At 40.4% G+C, this 26,332-nt stretch overlaps 1 protein-coding gene across 8 annotated transcripts in view; it reads right to left on the bottom strand.

Annotated features, from left to right (window-relative positions):
- The window catches only part of pcdh1b (protocadherin 1b), a 353,309-nt gene that overhangs the window by 249,684 nt on the left and 77,293 nt on the right, over nucleotides 1–26,332 (bottom strand). For all 8 annotated transcript variants that reach the window (XM_029119484.2, XM_029119483.2, XM_029119482.2 and 5 more), the window contains exon 4: nucleotides 18,159–18,227. In XM_029119484.2, coding sequence (XP_028975317.1) covers nucleotides 18,159–18,227 — 69 coding nt within the window. The remainder of the gene's footprint in view (nucleotides 1–18,158; nucleotides 18,228–26,332) is intronic.

The raw sequence follows: 26,332 nt of genomic DNA, 5'->3' as shown, positions 1-26,332 counted from the left end.
ATAGACATGCTCTAAAAAAAACAGACAAACGATGACAAATGATGAATGTTCAAATAAAAACCAAGACAGTGTAACCAATGATATGGGAGCACACGGTTTTGCTCTGGCCACAGACAAAGATCTGCTATAGTTTTTTTCTCTCTCATTCGCTGTGGAAGACCTAGAATAATTCCATTTGGTGTGTGTGTGTGTGTGTGTGTGTGTTGATGGCAGAGATAAGCAGTCTGCAGGGCTACACGAGGCCCTGGGCTCTGCATCCGGATTTGTTATCTGTTGCATCACCTAAATGTGCACACACGCATCCACCAATATAAACAGAGAATAGAGAGAGTTAATGCAAAACAGCTCTAAGCTTGTACAATAAGCTTGTACAATGCACACTCCCCAAGAGTATGAGGAAAAGGGGGCTCATATGGCTCACTTGGTAAGAGCATGCATTTACAATTATACATATATTATGAAAATGTATCCTCTCCCTACTGTGAGTTGCTCTGGATAAGAGCAAAAGGACATAAACGTAACATACATTAAATGAAAAGACGGGGTGAGTGTCTTGGTATTTTTTATTGAAGAAGCCCTCCTGTTCTCCACTCATTACCTGTATTAACTGCACCTGTTTGAACTCGTTACCTGTATAAAAGACACCTGTCCGCACACTCAATCAAACAGATTCCAACCTCTACACATTGGCCAAGACCAGAGAGCTGTGTGAGGACATCAGGGATAAAATTGTAGACCTGCACAAGGCTGGGATGGGCTACAGGACAATAGGCAAGTAGCTTGGTGAGAAGGTAACAACTGTTGGCGCAATTATTAGAAAATGGAATAAGTTCAAGATGAAGGTCAATCTCCCTCGGTCTGGGGCTCCATGCAAGATCTCACCTCGTGGGGCATCAATGATCATGAGGAAGGTGAGGGATCAGCTCAGAACTACACGGCAGGACCTGATCAATGACCTGAAGAGAGCTGGGACCACAGTATCAAAGAAAACCATAAGTAACACACTAGGCCATCATGAATTAAAATCCTGCAGCGCACGCAAGGTCCCCCTGCTCAAGCCAGCGCATGTCCAGGCCTGTCTGAGGTTTGCGAATTGACCAACTGGATGATCCAGAGGAGGAATGGGAGAAGGTCATGTGGTCTGATGAGACAAAAATAGAGCTTTTTGGTGTAAACTCCACTCACTGTGTTTGGAGGAAGAAGATGAGTACAATCCCAAGAACACCATCCCAACTGTGAAGCATGGAGGTGGAAACATCATTCTTTGGGGATGCTTACCTGCAAAGGGGACAGGACGACTGGACCGTATTGAGGGGAGGATGGATGGGGCCATGTATCGCGAGATCTTGGCCAACAACCTCCTTCCCTCAGTAAGAGCATTGAAGATGGTTCGTGGCTGGGTCTTCCAGCATGACAACGACCCGAAACACACAGCCAGGGCAACTAAGGAGTGGCTCCGTAAGAAGCATCTCAAGGTCCTGGAGTGGCCTAGCCAGTCTCCAGACCTGAACCCAATAGAAAATCTTTGGAGGGAGCTGAAAGTCCATATTGCCCAGCGACAGCCCCTGAAGGATCTGGAGAAGGTCTGTATGGAGGACTGGGCCAAAATCCCTGCTGCACTGTGTGCAAACCTGGTCAAGAAATCTCTGTAATTGCAAACAAAGGTTTCTGTACCAAAAATTAAGTTCTGCTTTTCTGATGTATCAAATACTTATGTCATGCAATAAAATTCAAATGAATTACTTAAAAATCATACAATTAGATTTTCTGGATTTCTGTTTTAGATTCCGTCACTCACAGTTGAAGAGTACCTATGATACAAATTACAGACTTCTACATGCTATGTAAGTGGGAAAACCTGCAAAATCGGCAGTGTATCAAATACTTGTTCTCCCCACTGAATAGTGGATACAAAAAGTCTACACACCCCTGTTAAAATGCCAGGTTCTTGTGATGTAAAAGAATGAGACAAAGATAAATCATGTCAGAACTTTAAATCATGTCAAGGCTGTGCACACAAGACGTCCTCTCAATCTGACAGATTTGGAGCGCTTTTGCAAAGAGTGGGCAAATATTGCCACGTCAAGATATGCCATGCAAATAGACTCCTACCCAAAAAGACTGAGTGCTGTAATAAAATCAAAAGGTGCTTCAAAAAAGTATTAGATTAAGAGTGTGCACACTTATGCAACCAGGTTATTGTGAGTTTTAAGTTTTTCCCCCTCAAAGATTTCAGTTTGTTTATCAATTGAATTGTTTACATTATAGGTCACATTAAAGGTGGAAAAAATTCTGACATGATTTATCTTTGTCTCATTCTTTTACATCACAAGAACCTTTAACAGGGGTGTGTAGACTTTTTATACCCACTGTACACACACCGATCAGTCATTACATTATGCCCACTGACAGGTGAAGTGTATAACACTAATAATCGCATTAACATGGCACCTGTCAGTGGGTGGGATATATTAGGCAGCAAATGGACATTCTGTCCTTAAAGTTGATGTGTTTCGAAGCATGGTAAGGATCTGAGCAACTTTGACAAGGGCCAAATTGTGATGGCTGGATGACTGCTTCAGAGCATCTCCAAAACTGCAGCCCTTGTGGGGTGTCCCCGGTCTGCAGTGGTCAGTACCTGTCATAAGTGGTTCAAGGAAGGAAAAGCAGTGAACCGGCAACAGGGTCATGGCTCATTGATGCACTTGGGGAGCGAAGGCTGGCCCATGTGGTCCAATCCAACAAACTACTTTAGCTCAAATTGCTGAAAAGGTTAATGCTGGTACTGATAGAAAGGAGTCAGAACACCGGATGGAGCTGCGTAACCGCAGACCAGTCAGGATGCCCTTGCTGACACCTGTCCACTGCTGAAAGCTCCTGCAATGGGCATGTGAGTATCAGAACTGGACCACGGAGCAATGGAAGAAGATGGCCTTTACATACCATGTTCACCCTTTCATGGCAATAGTATTCTCTGATGGCATTGGCCTCTTTCAGCAGGAGAATGGGCCCTGCCACAAAGCAAAATTGGTTCAGGAATAGTTTGAGGAACACAACAACGAATTCAAGGAGTTGACTTGGCCACCAAATTCACCAGATCTCAATCCAATCGAGCACCTGTGGGATGTGCTGGACAAACAAGTACGATCCATGGAGGCCTCACCTCGCAACTTACGAGACTTAAAGGATCTGCTGCTAATATGCCAGATACCACAGCACACCTTCAGAGGTCTAGTGGAGTCTGTGCCTCGATGGGTCAGGGCTGTTTTGGCAGCAAAAGGGGGACCTACACAATATTAAGCAGGTGATCATAATGTTGTGACTGATCTGTGTATATAAGCAGATTAAAAACATGCATGCTTGATTACTGTGCCTTGACAGATTTTATCAATCAATCAAATGTATTTATAAAGCCCTTTTTACAACAGCAGTTGTCACAGAGTCCTTTTACAAAAACACCCAGCCTTAAAGCCCAAGGAGCAAACAATAGTAGTGTTGAATTTCAGTGGCTAGGAAAAACCCCCTAAGAAGGCCGAAGTTTAGGAAGAAACCTAGAGAGGACCAAGGCTCAGAGGGGTGACCAGTCCTCTTCTGGCTGTGCCGGTTGAAATATTAAGAGTCCAATTGGAATAATTAATAAATGCATGTGGGCTAAATCCAGAGTTCATTTAAATTTAGACCAGGTCAGAAGCATGACCAGATGGACAAGGACCGGGACAACATGGGGGAGGGAGGAGGTGTCAGCACAGTGGCAGCTGAAATCGTCAGCTATCGTCTTGATCTGCAACACAACCAGGTGGACTTTGGACAGGGACAGCAACGGGCCCCCCAAACCAGGTACTCTGCAGGTGTGGACCAAGACCTCATGTCCTCCTAAAGTTTAAAATGGGAGGAGACTGGGAAAATTCAGAATATGCATTCCTCATATCAACAATGATTTATAGTGGAGAAGGAGAACTTAGTGGGGAAGGATAACTGACCCTACTCCCCCAGCACAATAATATAGCAGCATAAGAACTTGGGACTGAGACACAAGTGAAATCTGTCAAGGTATCTTTAATGAAATCCAATAGTGAAGCCACTTCTACAATAGCTACTTTGGTCATGCTGTATTGGCTACATCACACTCAATTATGATACTTTCCATTCTAACTTATCCCTAAAAGGCCACTAGCCCAATCAATGGCCTCGCTATTAGTCACCAGCTCAATTTCAGTTGGGATCTATAGTGTGCGTACATTCATTTATGCATGAGAAGAGGCAACACATAAAATGCCTATAATACGGCCAGCACACACATACACACATCTTTTTTTGAGTCTATCAGTTTAACAATGGCTTGTGAGTCAAAGAGCACAATCTCCCAATCAGACCTCTCTCTTCACTCCAAAGCCAGCTAATTCACTCCAGCCCTACCACGACCCTGCACAATAATATCTCATCACGAGGACTAGCACTTTCTGTGGATAGAAACTGCACTGTACTCCTTTGGGCCCTGGCCAAAAGTGCACTATGTAGCACACTGCTTAGGAATAGGGTGTGGGGCTAAAGCTAGACCAATAATTATCACTAGGTACGCTCTCGTGGTACTTATTATGCAGTTGTTCAATCGCTCGATCAACCTCACTCTTTATTCCATTCACATCTCCCTCTAGCACGTTCCCTTTTTTAATATTTTCAACATATTTTTTACTCACAGCCTCTTCTATTCCTGTCTGGTTTCCTCTTGATGCTCCATCGATGTATGTGTGTTGTATTTTAAAATATATAAATATCACATGGCATGCTCAACCCAGAAGTATTTGCTGGAACCTATTCACTTAGAGGAGAGCACATTCCACTGCCAAACACCACAGCTGAGCTTTCAGGCATCTGATCTGCCTCAAGGAGCTGTTACAGCGATACGATACGAAGTAGCAACCCCACCCATCCTGAAGGGCTCTTTAGACAATTTGTAACGACCACTGACAGATCACTGTAAGTATGTCGCAACCAGGATTGGAACCCTGGTCAAAGAAAGCCAGCAGTGAGCCATTTGTGCTTGTGAGTTGAGGTGGTTCTCCCAAAATCTATGAAACATGTATGACAGGAGGACATGGCATTACCACAGACGATTACTTTTGTACTCCCATCCTGCCGAACTAATATCACAGGTATTAGTCAGCTTGTTTATGTAACAGAGACAGAGTAGAGCGGAGAAAAATGGAAGAAACAAAAATGAGATGTTTGGCATGGAGTTCTGACGCACAGTCCCTGCGAAGTCTAGCGTGAAATAATTCCTTGTTGGTGGAGTTTTAAGTCGGTACATTTGAAAGGAGGTGTTTGAATAGTTTGAAAAGGGGAAAAGAGCGCTAGGGCTAATGGATTTATTCATGACCGTGTAATGTGGATAGGGAGAGAGGCAAAACTGAAGGAAAGTAACCCACTGTAACACTAGTGTTGAATAACACTGCATCACATCACCAATGGAACTAAATGGTAGTCTAGAAGTATTATAGTATAATACAGTTGGGAGAACAAGTATTTGATACACTGCCGATTTTGCAGGTTTTCCTACTAACAAAGCATGTAGAAGTCTGTACATTTTATCATAGGAACTCTTCAACTGTGAGTGACGTAATCTAAAACAAAAATCCAGATAATCACATTGTATGATTTTTAAGTAATTAATTGGCATTTTATTGCATGACATATGTATTTGATACATCAGAAAAGCAGAACTTAATATTTGGTACAGAAACCTTTGTTTGCAATTACAGAGATCATACGTTCCCTGTAGTTCTTGACCCATTCCTCCTCTAGATCATCCAGATGGTCATTGGCAAACTTCAGACAGGCCTGGACATGCGCTTGCTTGAGCAGGGGGACCTTGCGTGCAATGCAGGATTTTAATCCATGATGACGTAGTGTGTTTCTTATGGTTTTCTTTGATACTGTGGTCCCAGCTCTATTCAGGTCATTGACCAGGTCCTGCCGTGTAGTTCTTGGCTGATACCTCACCTTCCTCATGATCCTTGATGCCCCACAAGGTGAGATCTTGCATGGAGCCCCAGACCGAGGGCTCCATTTTCTAATAATTGTGCCAACAGTTGTTGCCTTCTCACCAAGCTGCTTGCCTATTGTCCTGTAGCCCATCCCAGCCTTGTGCAGGTCTACAATTTTATCCCTGATGTCCTTACACAGCTCTCTAGTCTTGGCCATTATGGAGATGTTGGAGTCGGTTTGATTGAGTGTGTGGACAGGTGTCTTTAACACAGGTAACGAGTTCAAACAGGTGCAGTTAATACAGGTAATGAGTGGAGAACAGGAAGGCTTCTTAAAGAAAAGCAAACATGTCTGTGAGAGCTGGAATTCTTACTGGTTGGTAGGTGATCAAATACATATGTCATGCAATAAAATGCTAATTAATTATTTAAAAATCATACAATGTGATTTTCTGGATTTTTGTTTTAGATTCTGTCTCTCAGTGTTGAAGTGTACCTGTAATAAAAATGACAGACCTCTACATGCTTTGTAAGTAGGAAAACCTGCAAAATCAGCAGTGTATGAAATACTTGTAAATGTATGGAGCTGGTAGGTAGGTAGGTGGGTAGGGCGAGGCAGACAGGACAGCGGGTTGGGCAGAGCAGGTGGCTGACAGGCGGGCAGCTGGAGGTGTTTGGAGGCTGGGTAAGGTGGGTCTTGGTAATGGGGAACAAACAGGTTTAGTAGGAAGGAACAACTAAACTGGGTGCTCAAACTATGGTTTGGAGTGGCCACGATCTAGCGCCGGACGGACAGAAACCAGGGTATATATAGGCAGGCTGATGAAGGAATGAATAGCAGGTGCGGATACTTGAGGGGCAGTGGGGGAAAGCCCCACATACACGGATAGACAGGAGAGAGAAAAAGCCTGGCCCGGACTATGAGGAGGTGGATGCGGAGGGCGTGACAGGTAGGCTACTTTTTAAATGTAATCCAGTACAGTTAGCCCTCCGCATTTGTAATCAGCAACGTAACTTTTTGATTACTCAAAAACGTAATCTGATTACGTTTAGATTACTTTCATATTAAGAGGCATTGAAAAAGAAATAGAAATAGCGTTTAACCAACACCTTTTGCGAGATCAATCAATGTTACAGTTATGGGTTGTGTAGGCTACAGTTCTGTGCCTTTGGAAATGGGTTTCTAAACCATTGCTTTTTACTTCAATATGATTGGGCTACATCTCTACGTTACAGCTAAAGTTCTTTCAGATATTCAGTCATTCCAATTGATCCAATAAATCTTGATCTTCCAGAATCTGACTTTTTATCTGAACATAACCCAAAATCTAATGATGCTTAAGCCTGTTCTGTTATTTGTGTTTTATTCATGTGCTTCAAAACTTTGTTGGAAAGTAAATGGCAATTACACGAAAAGGGTATTGACATTGTTGTATATAAAAATTAAGATATCTGTAGCTTTTCGCGAATAAACAAAATCTGTAGTAGTCTGAGGATTTGCTCCACAACCAACATTGTCAAAATGTTGCAGAAACCCCCGGCACGCGAATGCACGTTTGCAATCGCAAACACCTGCATAGAAATAAGATTTACCCGCGCGAACGTAAGCTGCGATTATTATCACCAGTGATGGAGTTTCAAAACACAAATGAAATAAATAATCTGTGATTATAAACCTGGACACTTAGCTCAAAGTAAAAGACATCAGCATGATAATCAATGAACAAAATTTTCAGAGATGCAAAGTAAGCAGAATCACATGGCCTACCTGGACAGAGTTGATGTGGCTTCCCAACACACCTTTTATCCCCAAATGTTGTGGTAAATTCCATATGATGTTTTATCTTGAAGGCCGCGCCATGTTACAGCTATCTATCAAATAGTTGTCTAATCTAAAATATTCCTGTAAAAGTTATTCGGTGCAACTCGTCCTGGCTGTGTTGTTTGGTGCATTTGACAAATAAACCTTGAATCTTGAAAAAGATCTGGTATGCCTATTATTGTTCTGAGAATTATGCGTCGGGAAGATTACTAAATAACATTTTATATGACTAGGCTAATATTATCGAAGATATACTCTGTTTTTACCAGCCATCCAACCAACCAAACTTCCTCTGTCACTAAATGGGTTATGCGTGTCCACCTTTGCGCGCATGATGATCACACACACAACTGAGGCCCGCAATTCATATTTTGGTTTAAATAACTGTTTTTATAACATTAAATAATAAACTCAAACACACAATGTGTCATAATTATTTTGCGCACCCATTCTTTTGAAATTGAAGTAATTCAAAAGTAATCATACATTTTTTCAAAAGTATCTGTAATCCGATTACAATATTTTTGTTGGTAACGTAACTAACATCCATTAGTCCCCAACTCTGATCTAAATGACCAGCCTTAGTCTGAGCACAGCTTGCAAACGTGAACTAACTTTGTTAGCTACAGTAGCTACACAAATCTGTTTATGAGCCGCCCAAGTGTATGGTAGACAGCAATGTCTACCATAACTACATATTTTGTTGGCTGACGTTATTGTTACTTACTATAGGATGAAAGTGTGGGTGAAGCTGAGAAAGTGAGTCTGGGGAACACATTCTTGAAACTGATGGGCTAGAGCAGCAGAAGACCAGGGGCCATTCCTGTCTGCTAAGTACAGGAAACTGAGGCAAAAATGTGCATAGGCCCACCAAAATTGGACAAAAGATTGGAAAAACATTGCCTGGTCTGATGAGTCTCGATTTTAGCTGCGACATTCAGATGGTAGGGTCAGAATTTGACAAAAAACATGAAAGCATCCATCCTTCCTTGTATCAGCGGTTCAGGCTGGTAGTGGTGGTGTAATTGTATGGGAGATTGTTTCTTGGCACACTTTGGGATGCTTAGTATCAATTGAGCAAAACTCCACAGACTACATGAGTATTGTTGTTGATCATGTCCATACCTTAATGACCACAGTGTACCCATCTAATGGCTATTTCCAGCAGGATAACGTCACAAACTTCACATAATCTCAAACTGGTTTCTTGAATATGACAATGAGTTCACTGCACTAGGGATAAACCGATTGATTGGCAGCTGACCGGAAAGGCAGAATTTCAGTGGATCGGCAATGACCGGTGACCGTCCGATTCGTCTCATATATCCAATTCCGTGCTTCAACATGGGGCTGTGCATTATCATGCTGCAACTTGAGGTGATGGTCGTGGATGAATGGCACAACAATGGGCCTTAGGATATCGTCACGGTATCTCTGTGCATTCAAAATGCCATCAATAAAATGCAACTGTGTTCATTGTCCATAACACACGCCTGCCCATACCATAACCCCACCGCCACCATGGGCCACTTGATCCACAATATTGACATCAGCAAACCGCTCAACTACACAACGCCATCTGCCCTATACAGTGAAAACCAGGATTAATCTGTGAAGAGAACACCTCTCCAAAGTGCCAGGCACCATCGAATGTGAGGATTTGCCCACTCAAATCAGTTACGACCACGAACTGCAGTCAGTTTTAGACCCCGATGAGGACAAGCATGCAGATGAGCTTCCCTGAGACTGTTTCTGACAGTTATTGCAGAAATTCTTTGGTTATGCAAACCGATTGTTACAGCAGCTGTCCGGGTGGCTGGTCTCAGACGATCTTGGAGGTGAAGATGCTGGATGTGGAGGTCTGTGGCTGGTGTGGTTACACATGGTCTGTGGTTGTGAGGCTGGTTGGACGTACTGCCAAATTCTCTGAAACGCCTTTTGAGACGGCTTTTGGTAGAGAAATGAACATTCAATTCACAGACAACAGCTCTGCAATAATCATGCTCTCAAATCTGCATCTTGATATGCCACACCTGTGAGGTGGATGGATTATCTCTGCAAAGGAGAAGTGCTCACTAACACAGATTTAGACAGATTTGTGAACAATATTAGAGCGAAATAGGCCTTTTGTGTACATAAAGAAAGTCTTAGATCTTTGATCTATAGGGTAAGAGTAATAGTTATGTGTTTGCCAGGCTAGATCTGAAACACAATCATTTAAACTATTCTTCTAGTCTTCGTCTGTTTATGCAAAAGGTACAAGAATCGAAATTTCTCAGCAGAAGTTAAGGATCAAGTGAAACAGGTGCTTCTGACTATGCTGGATGCTGGGAAGACCAGACACACACCTGAGAAACCTGCTGCAGAAACAACCACAATACCTGGACCTGACACAGAAGCACATGCTGCCAAAAAGCCACGTAGTCTACTTCTTGCTGTACATGACAGAATTCTGAAGGAGAAATCAGAGGTGCTGGTCAGCCCTTTGTCTGTGCAGATACAGAGTTACCTGTCCGAGTTGCCCATCAGCAGAAGTGAAAAAGCATTGAGCTACTGGAGGATCAATAAAGATAGTTTTCCTGCACTTGCCCCACTTGCTTGAGCCTACCTCTTTGCCCCGTGTACCAGCGTTGCCAGTGAGCGATTGTTTAGCTTGGCTGGACATGTTGTAGACAAAATAAGAAACCATCTATCTGGTGACAAGGCAGAGATGCTTCTGTTTCTGAAGAAAAACTTCAAATAATTGCATTAGGTCAAATTTTGGCAACAACCTAGTTGTTGCCGTTTTTTCCTTCTGTTTTTGTTACACCTGTTTATATTTGAAAAGTATATATATTGCTCTTCAGTCTAGTTTTAGCTGGCCTGTAACCTGGTGCACTTGCAAACTGATGAAATGTTGTAGAAAAATATTATTTAAGAAAACAATGTTTTATCAAGAACATGTCATTGAATTAAAAATGTTTATAAAAGAATAGTTTTAAAGAAAATCGGAATTGGCAAATCAGACAAAAAAATTAAAATCGGAATCAGCCAAAGAATTGCAATTGGTGCATCTCTACACTGCACTCAAATGACCTCCACAATCACCAGATCTCAATCCAATAGAGCACTTTTGCATGTGGTGGAACGAGATGTCCACATCATGGATGTGGTGCCAAAAATCTGCAGCAACTGTGTGATGCTACAATGTCTCTATGGACCAAAATCTCAGAGGAATGTTTCCAGCACCTTGTTGAATTTATGCCACGAAGAATTAAGGTAATTCTGAAGGCAAAAGGGGGTCCAAAGTATACCTAATGAAGTGCCCGGTGAGCGTATGATTATAACAGTAACAATGACCTTTTTAAACTGTATTTGTACTTTGTTGTACCCATCAACTGCAATGAAAAGTAATACATATTGGCAAGCCTTTTTTTAGGCTACCTGTTTATATTAACAATATTAACAAAATGCGTGTGATAAGTTGTAGGTTGTGCTAATATCTTGTTTAACATCCCTGCTCTATTGGACAAGGTAATTTAGCAATGTCAAGTGCCCTGGAGGGCAGAGTTTAGACAAAATTGCTCAGGCATCAAACATGTAAAAGGACACACAATATGACTCATGGTCCATCTTGCCTCCTGATTTGGTTCAGTTACACAGAAGCATGACACTGTACAGACCTGTCTACACTCATTTGCCTTTTTCCCACTCTCTCTCACTGTCAAACATGCAAATCAAAATGCTAGTATTTTCCTGGGGCAACAGTGGGCCATGGGAACAAATAGAGATACCAAAGCACACAGAAGCTTGGACACCCATGCAATCACATGCAATAGGCCAGAGCAAATGATCTTTCTAGTGAAGAGGGGCAAAATAATTAGTTTTTTGACCTTCTTTCAAAAATCATAGGTGAGAAGCGATCTGATGTAACCCTTCCAGTTAAAGGGCTCCCATTTATTTCCTCCATCCCTCATGTCCTCTATCCCTCTCTCCCCAATAGCACTCCTTCCAACCTGGAACAGAGGAAACTCATCTCTTTCTCTCCAGCTCTCTCTCAAATTATCTTTTCTATTTCCTCGTCCTCCTCGCATGAGCAAGACGTTTACATATCTCTGCGGAGAAGGTGTGCATGAGGCAAAGTTATTGAGTTGTGAAATTACAAAATAATTAAGGCAAAAATGAAAGCGTGGCTCTCTTTCTTTTCGCTTCCCACGCGCATCTGATAAGGGCCCTATACATTGGGAGAAGGAAATGGAGGGAGGGAGGTAGAGACAAGCCAGTGAGGCAGCACATCAGCGATGCAGGTTGAGGGGAAGGAGATGACAGCCAGGAATGTTTGGATAAAGATCCCTGGCATTCCCAGACGACAGGTCAGGGTAATAAGATGGAGAGAAGGGGTCCTTATCAGAGGAAGTTCAATGGTGCTCACGTCAAACAGGCGTCCCTTTCATACGTGTGGCGGCGACATGGCACCAAAAGCTCACAACCCTCCAGACATGCTCAACTTACCCGACTTAGCCCCAAAGCAACAGCCCTTGCAAGTTCATGTAGAAAAACACAGTGTGAGCTTGCAAAATCCGGATGGCTCTGCAATGCTCTACCCGATCAGCCATTACACAACCCACCACAACAAGCTCTGACAAATCATATTCTACAGCTTCCTTTAATAAGGTCAAAAACTCATTGCCCAGCCCGCTCTGAGACCCCTGATTATCTGAATAAGGTAGCGCACTAGCAGCTAACACAATCACACAGCTAATGCAAGCAGACAGTGATTGATATTTAGAACATGCACTACCATCGATCCCATAGAGAAGACAGTAGTCATGTAGCCCTGTGCGTTTCTTTTCCATAAACACTGTCTAATCACGGCAATGCTATAGAAGAAAGTAATTACAAAAGGAGAACAAAAAGATCGATGGAGAATACAAGGGAAGGTACAGGAGATTATTGGGAAATGGGTCGACCCTCAGATCAGTACTAAAAGAAAGTTAATGAAGAACAATCATATATTAAACCACCCAAATGCCAGAGTCGGCACCTGGTATATCTGACGGTAAAAGGTGAAAGGTCATCAGGAAGTAGGAGGACAACAGAGAGAGGTGAAAGTGGGTGAAAGAAAGGTGCTTCCCCTTTATATCTCCTACACCACTCTCATTTTCTCTTTCACTGTTGTTCTGTTAGTGTCAATGGATTATGTATTGTTTAAGACATTCCTGGTGGCCTACACAAAACTACAGTAAATTTAAATACATTTGTGCTGAAAAGTTTGCATACCCTTGGAGAATTGGTAATGTATGGACCATTTGTAAAGAAAACATGAGTGAGCAGACTCAGTGGGATTCAAATTCAACTGTAGGTCATAACAGAATGGTACAATCATAAAACAAAACATGGCAACATAGAAAAAAATGAACTGACCCCTGTTCAAAAGTCTGCATACCCATAGTTCGTAATACTGTGTATTGCATACCCTTTTTGAATCAAAGACAACGTGCAGTCTTTTGTAATAGAATTCTATGAAGTCCAGAATTCTTGCAGGTGGTATAGCTGCCCATTCGTCTTGGCAAAATGCCTCTAGGTCATGCAAAGTCTTTGGTCATTTTGAATGAACCGCACGTTTGAGATCTCCTCAGAGTGGCTCGATGATATTAAGGTCAGAAGACTGTGATGGCCACTCCAAAACCTTCACCTTTTTCTGCTGTACCCGCATGAGGGTCAACTTGTGTTTTGGGTCATTGTCATGCTGGAAAGTCCAAAAGTGTCCCATGCACAGCTTTTGTGCAGAAGAATGCAAATTGTCTGCCAATATTTTCTGATAACATGCTGCATTCATCTTGCCATACATTTTCACAAGATTCCCCGTGCCTTTAGAGCTCACATATCTCGAAAACATCAGTTAGCCACCACCATGCTTCACAGTGGGGATGGTATTCTGTTCACTATAGGCCTTGTTGACCCCTCTCCAAACATAGTGCAAATGGTTGTGACCATAAAGCTCTATTTTGGTCTCATCACTCCAAATTACATTGTGCCAGAAGCTGTGAGGCATGTGAAGGTGTTTTCGAGGCATATCGTAACCAAGATTTTTTGTGGCATTGGCACAGTAAAGGCTTCTTTCTGGCAATTCGACCACGCAGCTCATTTTTGTTCCAGTGTCATCATATTGTGCTCTTTGAAACAACCGCACCGTCTTTTTCCAGAGCAGTTTGTATTTCTCCTGAGGTTACCTGCGGATTTTTCTTTGAATCCCAAACAATTCTTCCGTAAGTTTTGGCTGAAATCTTTCTTGGTCTACCTGACCATGGCTTGGTCAAGAGATCATTAAACTTTCCACTTCTTAATAAGTGATTGAACAGTACTGACTGGCATTTGCAAGGCTTTGGATATCTTTTTATATCCTTTATAAAGTTCCATTACCTTGTTACGCAGGTCTTTAGACAGTTATTTTCTGCTCCACATGGCTCAGTATCTAGCCTGTTCAGAGCTAACAAACTCAGTGACTATTTAAAAAGCTACATGTGTGGGAAATTCACCTTTAATTGCCATTTTCACCTGTGTGTGTCACCTTGTATGTCTGTAACAAGGCCAAACATTTAAGGGTATGTAATCTTTTAATCAGGGCCATTTGGGTGATTTCTGTTGTCATTATGATTTAAAAAAAGAGCCAAACAACTATGCGATAATTAATGGCTTCATATGATCATACAGTTTTTTTACATGATCAGTAATATATTCAAAATCCGTGCCAAAATTTCACAATTTCTGCCAGGGTATCCAACCTTATGAGCACAACTGTATATGCTGAATAAAAAAATTCATGCTGATTAATTAATGAGGATCACATATATACACACACATGCATACATACAAGCCTGCACACAGCCAGAGTGATGGATAGATAGTCAGATGGAGCAATGGATGGAGTGATGGATGGGTGATGGTGGGAACAAGATATTTACTTAATCATGATTATGCCTTGGTGGGGGCTGGGCGATTAAAATACCATTGATCTCCCCGTCAGAGCATCGATCCTCCTACCACAGACATTCCCTGCCTAGTTGCCCACAGGATGACAATGTGTGTGTGTCTGTGTGTGAATGCTTGTGGGCATGCGTGTGTTTGTGCATACAGTGAATAAAAAATAACATATATTACAAGAAACAAAGAATAAATCATACAGTAGTTGGCCTGAATGACAAGATATAAGAACTATAAGCACCAGATAACATAAAATGGTTGTTTTCATATCGATTGTGTCCAGTAAGCGTGTTTGTTTTAATGTAATCGACACAGAAACCTTAGGCACCTTGTGCTTAAATGGCCTGAGTAATTTGTTACGTTTAGGATTATGATAAAGTTTTTGAAGACAATAAGAATTTAAGGGAAATCAATGTCAGTGTTTGTGTGTGTTTTGGTTGTATATCTTTCAACTGTTGTGTGATCTTGTCACTGTCAATGCAACGCAATTACAGCAGCTAGGTTAATATGTAAGAGGCAACAGATTATCACATCGGTTTTCTAAAATCGAAATAAGGAAAATGGGCACATTTTCCACATGTTTTCTAATTCTATCAAACACCTATTGCTTGAGCTAAGAAAGTAAGTATATCAAGGCAAATCAGTTTTCAAAATTCGACAAAAAAGACAAAAAATTGCTGTTCATACACAAACCACCCATCACTAATGTATTTCTATAATTTTCTGTCTACTCACAACTTGTCACAAAAACTTGCGTTAAATAGCAAATGTGCCCACTCTGGTCTTGGCACTGCTGGTTTAACAGTTCACAAATGCAGTGCAAGTACACACATTTTAATTATTAGATTATAATGAATGCAATAAGGATGACTTTTAATCTCTAATTTGGCAGCAATGCATCAATGATCATATCACCAATATGAGACCCTCAATATTTATTGAAAAAGCTTTAAAGTCACTGTCCACTTTTACCATCCACCAAATGCATCATAACCTATCTAATATGTAGCTCCAATAAAGGACATGCTTTCTAAAATCTCAGTTGGATTACCACAAAACTATTGATATGATAGTTACTTCAAGTTTACATTGATAACTGCTGATAATTATTCTATAAATTTCCCCAGAAAGGCATGTCCATTGCCTTTCTTGCATAGCCTAATATGTTTTACAGACTCAAAAAGACACTCCCATGTTGAACAAACAGACTGTTGGCGTAATTTAAAAAAAAAAATGTTTCCTGTTTCCATCACACATGTCATTACTATTTTGTTCTCTCATCAAAAAACTGTATTCTCACAAAACACATTGATGGAAACATAGTGCTCACATCCATGCCACATGAGTCATATTCTCTCCGCCATCTCTCATCCTTCTCTTCTCGATTTCTCTTTTTCTTTCTGCATGAGGCAATCATACTCTAACTGTGCCAATTTTTATCAAACTGATTAGCAGAAATTATGGTTTACAGTGTGCTGACTGGGCTCTTGCTGTGAAATGTTACAGAGAATTCGAGGAAAAACAGGAAGGAAGTATGAGGAAGATAGGATATTAGAATATAATTTTTGAAGAGGGTTGTCGTATGAGACAGATTCACACCTGCAATCAATCGGAAGGCAAAAATAGGGCATACATTGCACACAGATATACACATTTATACAGTTAGATGCAGAAATATTTAGACACTGACACTTTTTATATTTTTGGCGATGTACGCCACAACAATGCATCTGAAATGAAACAACCAAGATGCAATTGAAGTGCAGTTTTCCAGCTTTAATTCAAGGGGTTGAACCAGAAATATTGCATAAAACGTTTAGGAATTGCAAAATTTTCATACACAGTCCCCTTATTTCAGGGGCTCAAAGGTAATTGGACAAATTAAAACAATCATAGACAAAATGTTAATTTTTTATATTTTGTCAAGAATCCTTTGCAAGCAATTACTGCTTGAAGTCTGGAATGCATGGACATCACCAAATGCTGGGTTTCCTTCTTTGTGATGCTTTGCCTGGCCTTTAATGCAGCCGTCTTCAGTTCTTGTTTGTTCGTGGGTCTTTTAGCAAGTGAAATGTATGCTCAATCGGAATGAGATCAGGTGACCATTGCAGAAAAAGTCTTCATTGCATTAGAAAACTCCTGGGTTGCTTTCACATTATGTTTTGAGTCATTGTCAATCTGTAAAGTGAAGCGCCGTCCAATCAACTTTGCTGAATATGGCTGAATCTGGCCCTATACACTTTAGAATTCATCTGGCTGCTTCTGTCACATCATCAATAAACACTATTGTCCCAGGGCCACTGGAAGCAATACATGGCAATGACATTACACTGCCTCCATCGTGTTTTACAGATGATGTGGAATGCTTCGGATAATTTTTGCAGCCTAAGAATGGCCTGTTTCACCTGCATTGAGAGCTCTTTTGACTGCATATTGTGGGTTCACAGCAACAGCTTCCAAATGTGAATGCCACACCTGGAATCAACTCCAGACCATTCACCTGCTTAATTGAAGAAATAATGAGCCCACACATGTCCAATTACTTTTGGTCCCTTGAAAAAGAGGGGGCTGCATAATAATGCTGTAATTCCTAAACCCATCCTCCAATTTGGATGAGAATACGCTCAAATTAAAGCTGAGTGACTGCACTTTTAACCCATATTCTTTATTTAACTGTAATTTAAATACATTTTGTAAAACAGCCAAAATAACAACTTATGTCAGTGTCCAATTATTTTTGGACCTAACTGTACATTCATTAACACAAACAGGGGCACACTTTTACTCTAACCGCCACTGAAAATAAGTGTCCGGCTCCTTAAAGGTTGTCTACCTTGATTATCCATCTCATAAGATTAAATGCAAAGAAATAGAAAGTATTCAAATTTTATGCATTTCCAATTATATCCACATAGATATTGTAACTAAAAAACCTGCTCATGGTTTTCTGGAGTGTCTATCATTGTATGATCTACCACCCACTTTCCAGGGGAGCCAGGACCGAAAGCATTAAAACAATAGAGTGGGCCTTAAATTAAAACTGAGCTACATTAAAACACACACACAAACATACACCAAGGGTCATCTGGACTAATAAACTCACTCTTCCATGGCCAAAGATTACCAAACAAAACCACATTGACAAAGTTTCACCAAACTACTGTGCAACAGTTTCAAATCAAGTTATCTGTTGCATGTTCTGAAGTCCATCAGTCTGAGCTGCTGCCTTTGAGGCACATGCAACATTGCAATATGGGTTAAATTCCATCCCACAGATCTTTAACACTTTCTTTTCTATATTCTATCTTTTTCCTGCATTTCCTCAATATAAGTATAAAGAAATGAAAAATGCAGTTTTCAGAAAAAACGTGTTCAGCGACTTTACTCACAGTGTGTTGATCCAACTGATTGCCAGCAGTGTAGTTAGAAGGTTCTTTACAGGGTGGGTAGATGACTCTCTATAGATAAACACAAGATAGAGACAGATTATATTTCTGCAGAATCATTCCTATATTGAGCAGCGGTATTGACACATTCTTTATTTTGAAGGAGTGTTTTTTGGTCTGATAACCTGGTTTGACATGGCTCCAACAAGGTCATCCGAAGGTTTCAGCCAATTACATTGGAAGTTTCACCCATTTGACCATGGTAAAGAGTAGAAGCAGTCAATCGAGATATCCATGCTAACAGTAGAGAACACAAGAAGTCTCTATTTACAGTATCTCTTTGAATGATAATGCTTATAGCTATGCATCCACAACTTTCTCCATAAACATAATTAACAACATCTGACCAGAATACAGCAGATTCCTGTTAGTTTGATAATGAACATAATTCATTATAATGCAATTCACATCAATAGATTGTCCACATTTAGAGCTACATAACAGTGATCTGAAAATAACAATCCAAAAATCCCTACACTACTAAGGATTGAGGATACTCCAAATGTAATGTAAAAAGCTGTGCATGTTACAATAATCTTTCATAGACCACTTTCAAGCCACATACATTTGAAAGTGGTCTAGGGTAGGGTAACAGGTTTGGCTATATTCCTTTTCTGAAAAAGTGTACTTCATTACACAGTATTCATGATCACAGAAACTTTAATGAACTCTGACAAACTAAATTCCTTGTTTGATTGGGTTGTACAGGTTTTGGCCCTAATCCCTGGTTGAGCAAGCACAAACACTCTTAACAGAATGATGATTTGATCCTTTTCTTCATCAGTCAGCAATGTCCAGTCTCATTTGAAAAGTCTGCAAGCTAATTAATAAGGCTGTCTGTGACTGGTTGTTGATGATTGCTAATGCAGAGAAACAGTCGATTACACTACTGGCAAAGATTCACTCTTGCCAGTACAATCAACAAGTCAGGTTTTTGTTGAAATCAATGAGAGTTCATGAGAGAACCCAGTCCGAGCTCCATATATCACTGCAAATCAAGTGTGACCATTTCTTCGGACTCTAGCAGGAAGGGGGTGTAGAGGAGAGAATTGGAGCTGTGCTATTTAGAGCCACCTTTGATTAAAATCTCTGTAGTCCCTAGCGTGGTGTTTGAAAACCATACCAAACCAGGTGTTAAGAAGAGAAACAGCCCAACAGCTGACATGTCAAACTGTGTATTTGAATGTTTGTATGCATGAAAATATAATGTGACTAAACCTTGTACTTCTTCAATCGAAATACAATACACTTGTTTACAAACCGCACAAACAATGTCCCCACTCCAACACTTTCCTACGAAGTTCTGAGTGGAATACGGATAAACTATTTTTGGGATCATAGTATAGGTACCACGTAGCTAAATTGGTATTGGTGCTGGTTTCAAATTCCACCAGGGGCCAGAAGAAAAGTATGAAAATGGTTGAATGTTGCTAAATGCTCTGAATAAGGGCTTCTGCTTAATCAGTTAACTGTATTGTTGTTTGGCGTGTGTTCAATAAACAATATTTAAAAGGAAATAAGAGTGTAGAGGAACACTAACAGCCGATATCCCTTTCTGCAGGACTCCATCTCCACCTTGTGAGTAGTTGTCAGAGAATGGAGGTGTCTCGTTTTCTGCGGTGACACAAGCTGTCTCTCCGAGCTGGCACAGTGTTGGCACTGTGACACCCTCAGGAGACTGGGAGCTGGTAAAAGCCTGGCAGATGGCAACTGCTCAGTGCTGGCAAATATGGGCTGAAAAGGAGGCATACGTTGGGAAATTCCACCTTCCCTCCAGTAATAAAACCTGATGAGAGAGTATAAATAGTCTTAGCGCAAAATAGAGTGAAATCCAATGGGTCCATTACAACAAAAAAATAACTAGATCCTAAAAACAGCAGTTCTATACTTGACAGAGTAGACAGTATTTTTTCAGACTTTCAGACTTTTTGTCTTCTACTTTTCTTTCTTCAGATACTTGAGTGGCAATGGACTCCAGAGAATGCGAGTGAAAAGATAGAGAGTGAGAGAAAGCGGGAGAAAGGCAGATGACAGAGACTAATGTGGATATCGGCTAAAGTGGCTAGCTATAGAGCCTCTACGCTCCAGTGCCTTAGCCGTTCCAATTTAATTTCATAATGCTGTCAGAGGTCCTCTTTTCTCATATGGTGCCTCCTCCTTCACCTTATTGTCAGGGGAAGATAATGGCCATACTGGTGAATAAAATATTATTAAATATCACAGTCCTCATTACACTGTGCAATTACAGACGGTTCTTTTTTGAGAAATGCCTGCCGACGGTTGCCTAGCAAACAAATCGATGGTGATTCCACCACAACCAACCAGGAGCACTAAATGCGAGATAGAGAGAAAGGAGAGAGAGTTCTCATGTTGCAAATGACTTAGGTCTACTTTATTCACTACTTATTTCAATGCCTTAGCCATAATGTTGGGATTAGAAAAAAGCCACTTACTTGGCCATGCAACTAAAGCAGCCAGACATCTCTGTGGATGGGGCCATTAGAGTAATGTCTTTCAGGATTTTCATGTGACAGTGTACCGTCAGGTCCAAAAGGTCTGCCATCCATGAAAATAAATCTTTAGCTATATTGTATGACAGAATGTTGACACTTATAATATTTTATACTGACAAGGCTCACAAGGCAGGAAACAGGAGCAGTGAGAACAGAGGAATTTTAAGAAATAACTAAGGTATAACATAACTGAAACTAAGACACAAAAATAGAAACAATGTTACACACGACCAAAAAGCAGACACAAAGACCAACATACACTAGGAAAGGAGGGACTTAAATAGGGACATTGATCTGGAACATGGGTGAAGGTAATAACAAGAAACAGGTGTCCAAGCTGTAAATGAGGGATAGAGGACATTTGATTTTACTGGCACAACAAACCTGCATGCCAAGACGTGACAATATACTGTAGGTGTTCAACATGTTATTGTAACCTTACATTAGTATTTTCATAGAGATTGCTGTGGTTGTAAATATGGTTGTAAATGCTTGGGACACATTCCACTTTTCTAACCCAAGAAGTTGAGATTGCTGTGAGGATGTGTAGGTGTGTCCCTGTACAAATTGGTTTGATGAAGAAAGAAGAGAACTGAATGGAGCATTGAAAGAGAGAGAAAAAAGGGAGAGGGAAGACAGAGGTGAGAGAGAAAGCAAGTGTGCTTAGAACATCCACTACCTTGAAAGAAGCTTCACACACACTGCTTCTGACACTATTCATGTCTAGTAATAAGTGGAGACTAGAGCCAGGAGCCAGCGGTGTGAGAGACGGGCCAACTCAGTGTGACAAACACCACACATTTTCAACTCAGAGGGACAGAGAGACACCTCTATTTATCTCTTCATTCCCAGGGAAAATGTCTATAACTCCTGAAAAGACATTAGCAGTTTAACAAAACATGGCTTAGAGCAATAAACCCCATTAAAGGATGCTTTGCTTGATCATGTCTACAGCATGGCCACATGACAAGAAATTAATAACACGAGCAACACAAAAGCGGGGATGACAACTTTCGGTAAGGAAAAAATATCAACAGTAATAAGCTGCAATAATATGTGTTCCAGGTACAACCATTTATTTAAAATCTCTAAAATGTAAATATTCTATTAGCGCATTAATTAAAATTGAGTTCAGGTAAAAATGGATGTGAAGGAATATTGTTATGAGAGAAAAAGTTCCCAACACACTGCTTATACATACAGAGTTTATTTTCAAAGACTAAACTTATTTTAAGGCTTACACTAAGCCTAGTAGAAGATACTGTTTTATGCGTTTCCTAGCTTGTTACATATCTGAACAGATAAATGATAAGGGTCTTCTTAGTGTACCGTTCAATCAAAGCAAAGAGGTTAGAATGTTGGACCATTATCCAAAATGTTGCGCATTCCAATCCCCAAGCTAACAAGGTGAACAGTCTGTGGTTCCCTTGAGCATTGCACTTAACAATAATTGCCCTGGATAAGCGTGTCTGCTGAATAACTTAAATGTGATTGTTTTCTATCTCTGGACTTGCATAAATGCTCCAACAGGCTTGACAGCTTTTGAGAGTGTTTGTTTGGGTGTTTGACTGCATTATCAGCCACCATATGCCTTAGACAGGGTGTGGGTCAGATTCTCCCACTAAGGTCATGGGCAGATATGGTGGCTTGGTGCGACTTTAAAACACATCATAAGAGTTGTGGTGGGTTTATGCATGTGGGGAGTAGTGTGCGGGGGAGTTCACTGTGAACTTTTTCATCAATGTTTTTGTGCAGTGTGGCCCGTTGTATGTTTACGCATGCCTGTAAGTCACTTTGGATAGAAGTCATATTATCATTATTATTATATTGTGCACAGTGTCTGGGTCCACTGGAGACAAGCTCTTATAGTTTCTTTTGATATCGGATTTCCCACATTCAATCACAGCCACAGTTATGTGTATTTCTGTAAGTTGACTAGGGTAGATAAGTATATTGGCAGCCTGGTAAGGGGAGGCCAGAGATAGGCCACTGTTCTGTAATGTATTTGCCTCACAGATTCAGAGGACAAATGTCAAATGGACAGTTATTGAACTCTGCTCCCAACCAAACTGTAACTCACTGTAATTGTCTACATTATTGCAGTCATGTGGAAAAAAAATAGCCAAATCAATGGTATGTCCTTAGGCATAGGTGTAATTACAAAATTAATGAGTGAATAATTCACTCATCACCTAAGCATCTACAGACGGACAAACGCACACTAATGCAGAATTGTTCCTTTCTAGAACATTGTGCTGTGTGCCCTGTGGTGACACTTCAGCAGTCAGGGTGTAATTTTGAGTGATTGAGGGTGAGTGGTTGGGGCTGAGTCGAACTCTCACTGAGAAAACACACATGCACACGCAAACACACTATGACACACATGCACATTGAAACAAATTAACCAACATCGAAACATGCATTCACATACACACGCACATGTACACGCCCTGCAGTCGCCACTACTAAAACATTAAGAACAACGCTTAGTGCAGTCAGCTCATATGCCTGAAGATAGTCAGTTAATTTAGTGTGGCATCTTTTTTCTACCCACAAGTGACAGACAGACACACACTTGTTCAAGCATACAGTCAAACAAGAGCCATAACTAATACTTTAACCACAATTTAATCAAACAGTTGCTACAGCACAATGATTGTTTTGGTTTCACCTGAAAATTAATCAGTTAATGTTTGCATCAAAAGTCAATTCATCACCACTTCATGTGACATTCTGGATAAATGTTGGATGGTGAAGCAAATTTGTGAGATCTTGTTAAAAAATACAGTTCAAACATCCAGTAGCACTGTAAAATTCTAAAACACATTCAAATGCTCACACATGCATAAGCTCAATATATTGTACACACTTAAAAATAGACACACATACACACAGGCAAAAAAGATAATCTGCCATTTCCAAACACAAACACACCCACTCACTCATGCATCTTTCATGCCCATTAGGCTACTCCAATGTAAAGCAAGTAGGACAGTGCATTTAGTTATTAAGACACATTAGCATCAACTGTGTGCACCGAGGGATAGGCCCACATTGGTTTGAAGAGTTCTCCAATTCCCTTCACTCAGTAAAGAAAGATGGGGGAAAGGTGAAGGCAATATCTGCTGTAACTGGAGGACCATACGACCTAGATTCATGGTCCCCCAAAAAATAATGCATTGTCTTCAATGAACATATGTTATGTTATAGTGTCTGAAATGTATAGTGACAATGCACCCGGGAGCCATGTAAATGATAAGATTTCTCTCCATTACTCCCCATACCAATGTGGTTTGCTGCCAATATTTCACTGTGAATTATCCATCACTCATCCCTTCAAATTGGCGATGCAATCATATAAAGAAAATTAACTCTGGTCATTGTGTTATTTATTAAAAAATGTTTAGATTCATGTTTAACCTGAATACCGTTGTTGTGGCCTTCTATGTGAACAAACACCAGTCACATGGTCATATTTGGCAAAAGGTGTGCACCATGTTTGTACATGTTTTATCCTTGCTAAAAATTTATTTTCAAATTTTTGTAGAACTATACTGTACATAACCAGTTATATAGCCAGTGGTGCTGAAAGTAGCTCTCAAAAGCCTAAACTGGTCCCTTAATATTGCGTTACATCAACATGAGCAGTTACATGTACTTCGTCATTTCTCTCTATGCAGCCTCATTGGAAAATGCCAGCCTTCGTCACCACCACTCGTCGGTGTGCATCTTGCTAGCTTCCACACAAATGACGAATGGCTGAAGCTCAATGGCTGTAACCCGGATTGCTAGATGATTGGCCAATGCGAGCTACGTTTACAGAACTCACTGTGTCACCACAAAGTGTCAAACAAGGCTTTCAAACTATGGCTAATTGATATAAGACAGTAATAAAGCTCAGGCTATGCATACATATATTACACATTGACAACTTGAAAACCTACATATACCATTCAATCAAAACACCACCCTTCCAAACCTGCCTGTCATTGTCAAGGTAGCTCAACACATATATTCCCCTTGGCAAGAACTGCAGAAAAAACAACAAAACTTACTGAAAAAGCTAGCTGTTGAAGGTAATGGGAAACATGCATATTGACACTTATCAGCATAATTGACAGAGAAACATTGTTTCCCTGCACTGCAATCACCGTCTGTCACGACCAGAGAAAGGAACACATCATTTCTAGACAGATTACAATTGAGAATCACACCTCAAAGAAGTGCTAGTGTTTGTGTGTGTGTGTGTGTGTGTGTGTGTGTGCGTGTGTGTATCTGTGTGTTTAGGTGTAAAGCATGTTAAGCGGTGTTAGCGAAAGCAATTTCCTCCATTGCAGGAATTTGATTTGTGGATTGTTTTTCCGCCTAAGAGACTTTAAATGAATCTGAATGAAGCTTATGTTTTACACTAGCATGAGCAGGGGGTTGCATTTGATTACATAAATGTGTGGAATTTTTTATTAATTTCATTCATTCGCCATATATTTTGTACTAAGCAACTGTTAAGGGACATCACAACTGAATAAGTATTCTGCAAGGCCCTCACAGAAGGCTAATAACTGATGTAAATAAAGATTGCCTTTGTCAATGTATGGCTCTGCAATGGCAAGTACGAGTGACATATCTGGTAAGGGCCCTTTGTTTTATCTGCAAGTCAAATGTGATTGGTGGTACACATACAACCCCTCATTAAAGCTTTACACCACTCAAATAATGCCCTGATTTATTGGCTTCCATACACACAGTGTTCGAAACTAACCTTTTTGCTCATCTGCCAAAGGGACTGGTAGATTAAAAAATCCACTGGCCAAGTGTATTTTTTTCAGTACATTTCATTTACATAATAATACGAATACAAACTTTTTCTTTCCGATGATGAATTAGTTGTTTCTGCTTATATCTGCTTATCTTTAGCATACTGGCATCACACAGAACATCTTGTCAACACAACCTCATCATCAAACCTCCAATTCTCACAAAGCATTCTTTTTATAAGATGCTACAAACGTGTTTTCATGTATTGGAATAACGTCATCCCCTTAGACCATTATCTCTTTCTTGTCAACATTTTTGACATTATTTGACAATACTTACATAACATCATTCCCTAATAACCTAAGTCCTCCCCCTCAATTAACCATTCTCTAAACATTTTCATGAATTGCCTCCCAGATTTCTAACACAAACCCTCTCCAAAGAGAATGAGTAAAAGCAAACTAACAACAATAACATAAAAAAAAAATTATATCAGAAAGTTTCTCTACATTAACTTACTTAAGCTCTAACAATTTCTCAATGTGCTCCACCTTATACTATTCTTTACCTTATATAGTATTATTTAAATAGTAATTTGTTTTTATTTATATTTTACCCCAGGTAGTTTTCCCTTTGAAAATATACACTATACACCGCATACTTGCAATTTTTAAGTCAAAATACGTATTCGGAAGTCTTATTGTTGCTGTCGAATGTACATAAAGTTTCAATACATTATTTTATTTTCAAGACAAAATACGAAAACCGGAGGTCTTATTGTTGCTGCAGAATGTACATAAAGTTTCACTGCAGAATTTTATTTTGAAGACAAAATACGAAAACCAGAGG

This window comes from Esox lucius, chromosome 4, assembly GCF_011004845.1.
Source record: "Esox lucius isolate fEsoLuc1 chromosome 4, fEsoLuc1.pri, whole genome shotgun sequence".
Lineage (NCBI taxonomy): Eukaryota > Metazoa > Chordata > Actinopteri > Esociformes > Esocidae > Esox > Esox lucius.
Note: the sequence above shows the minus strand (reverse complement) of the source record. Positions and strands in the feature narration are given on the sequence as shown.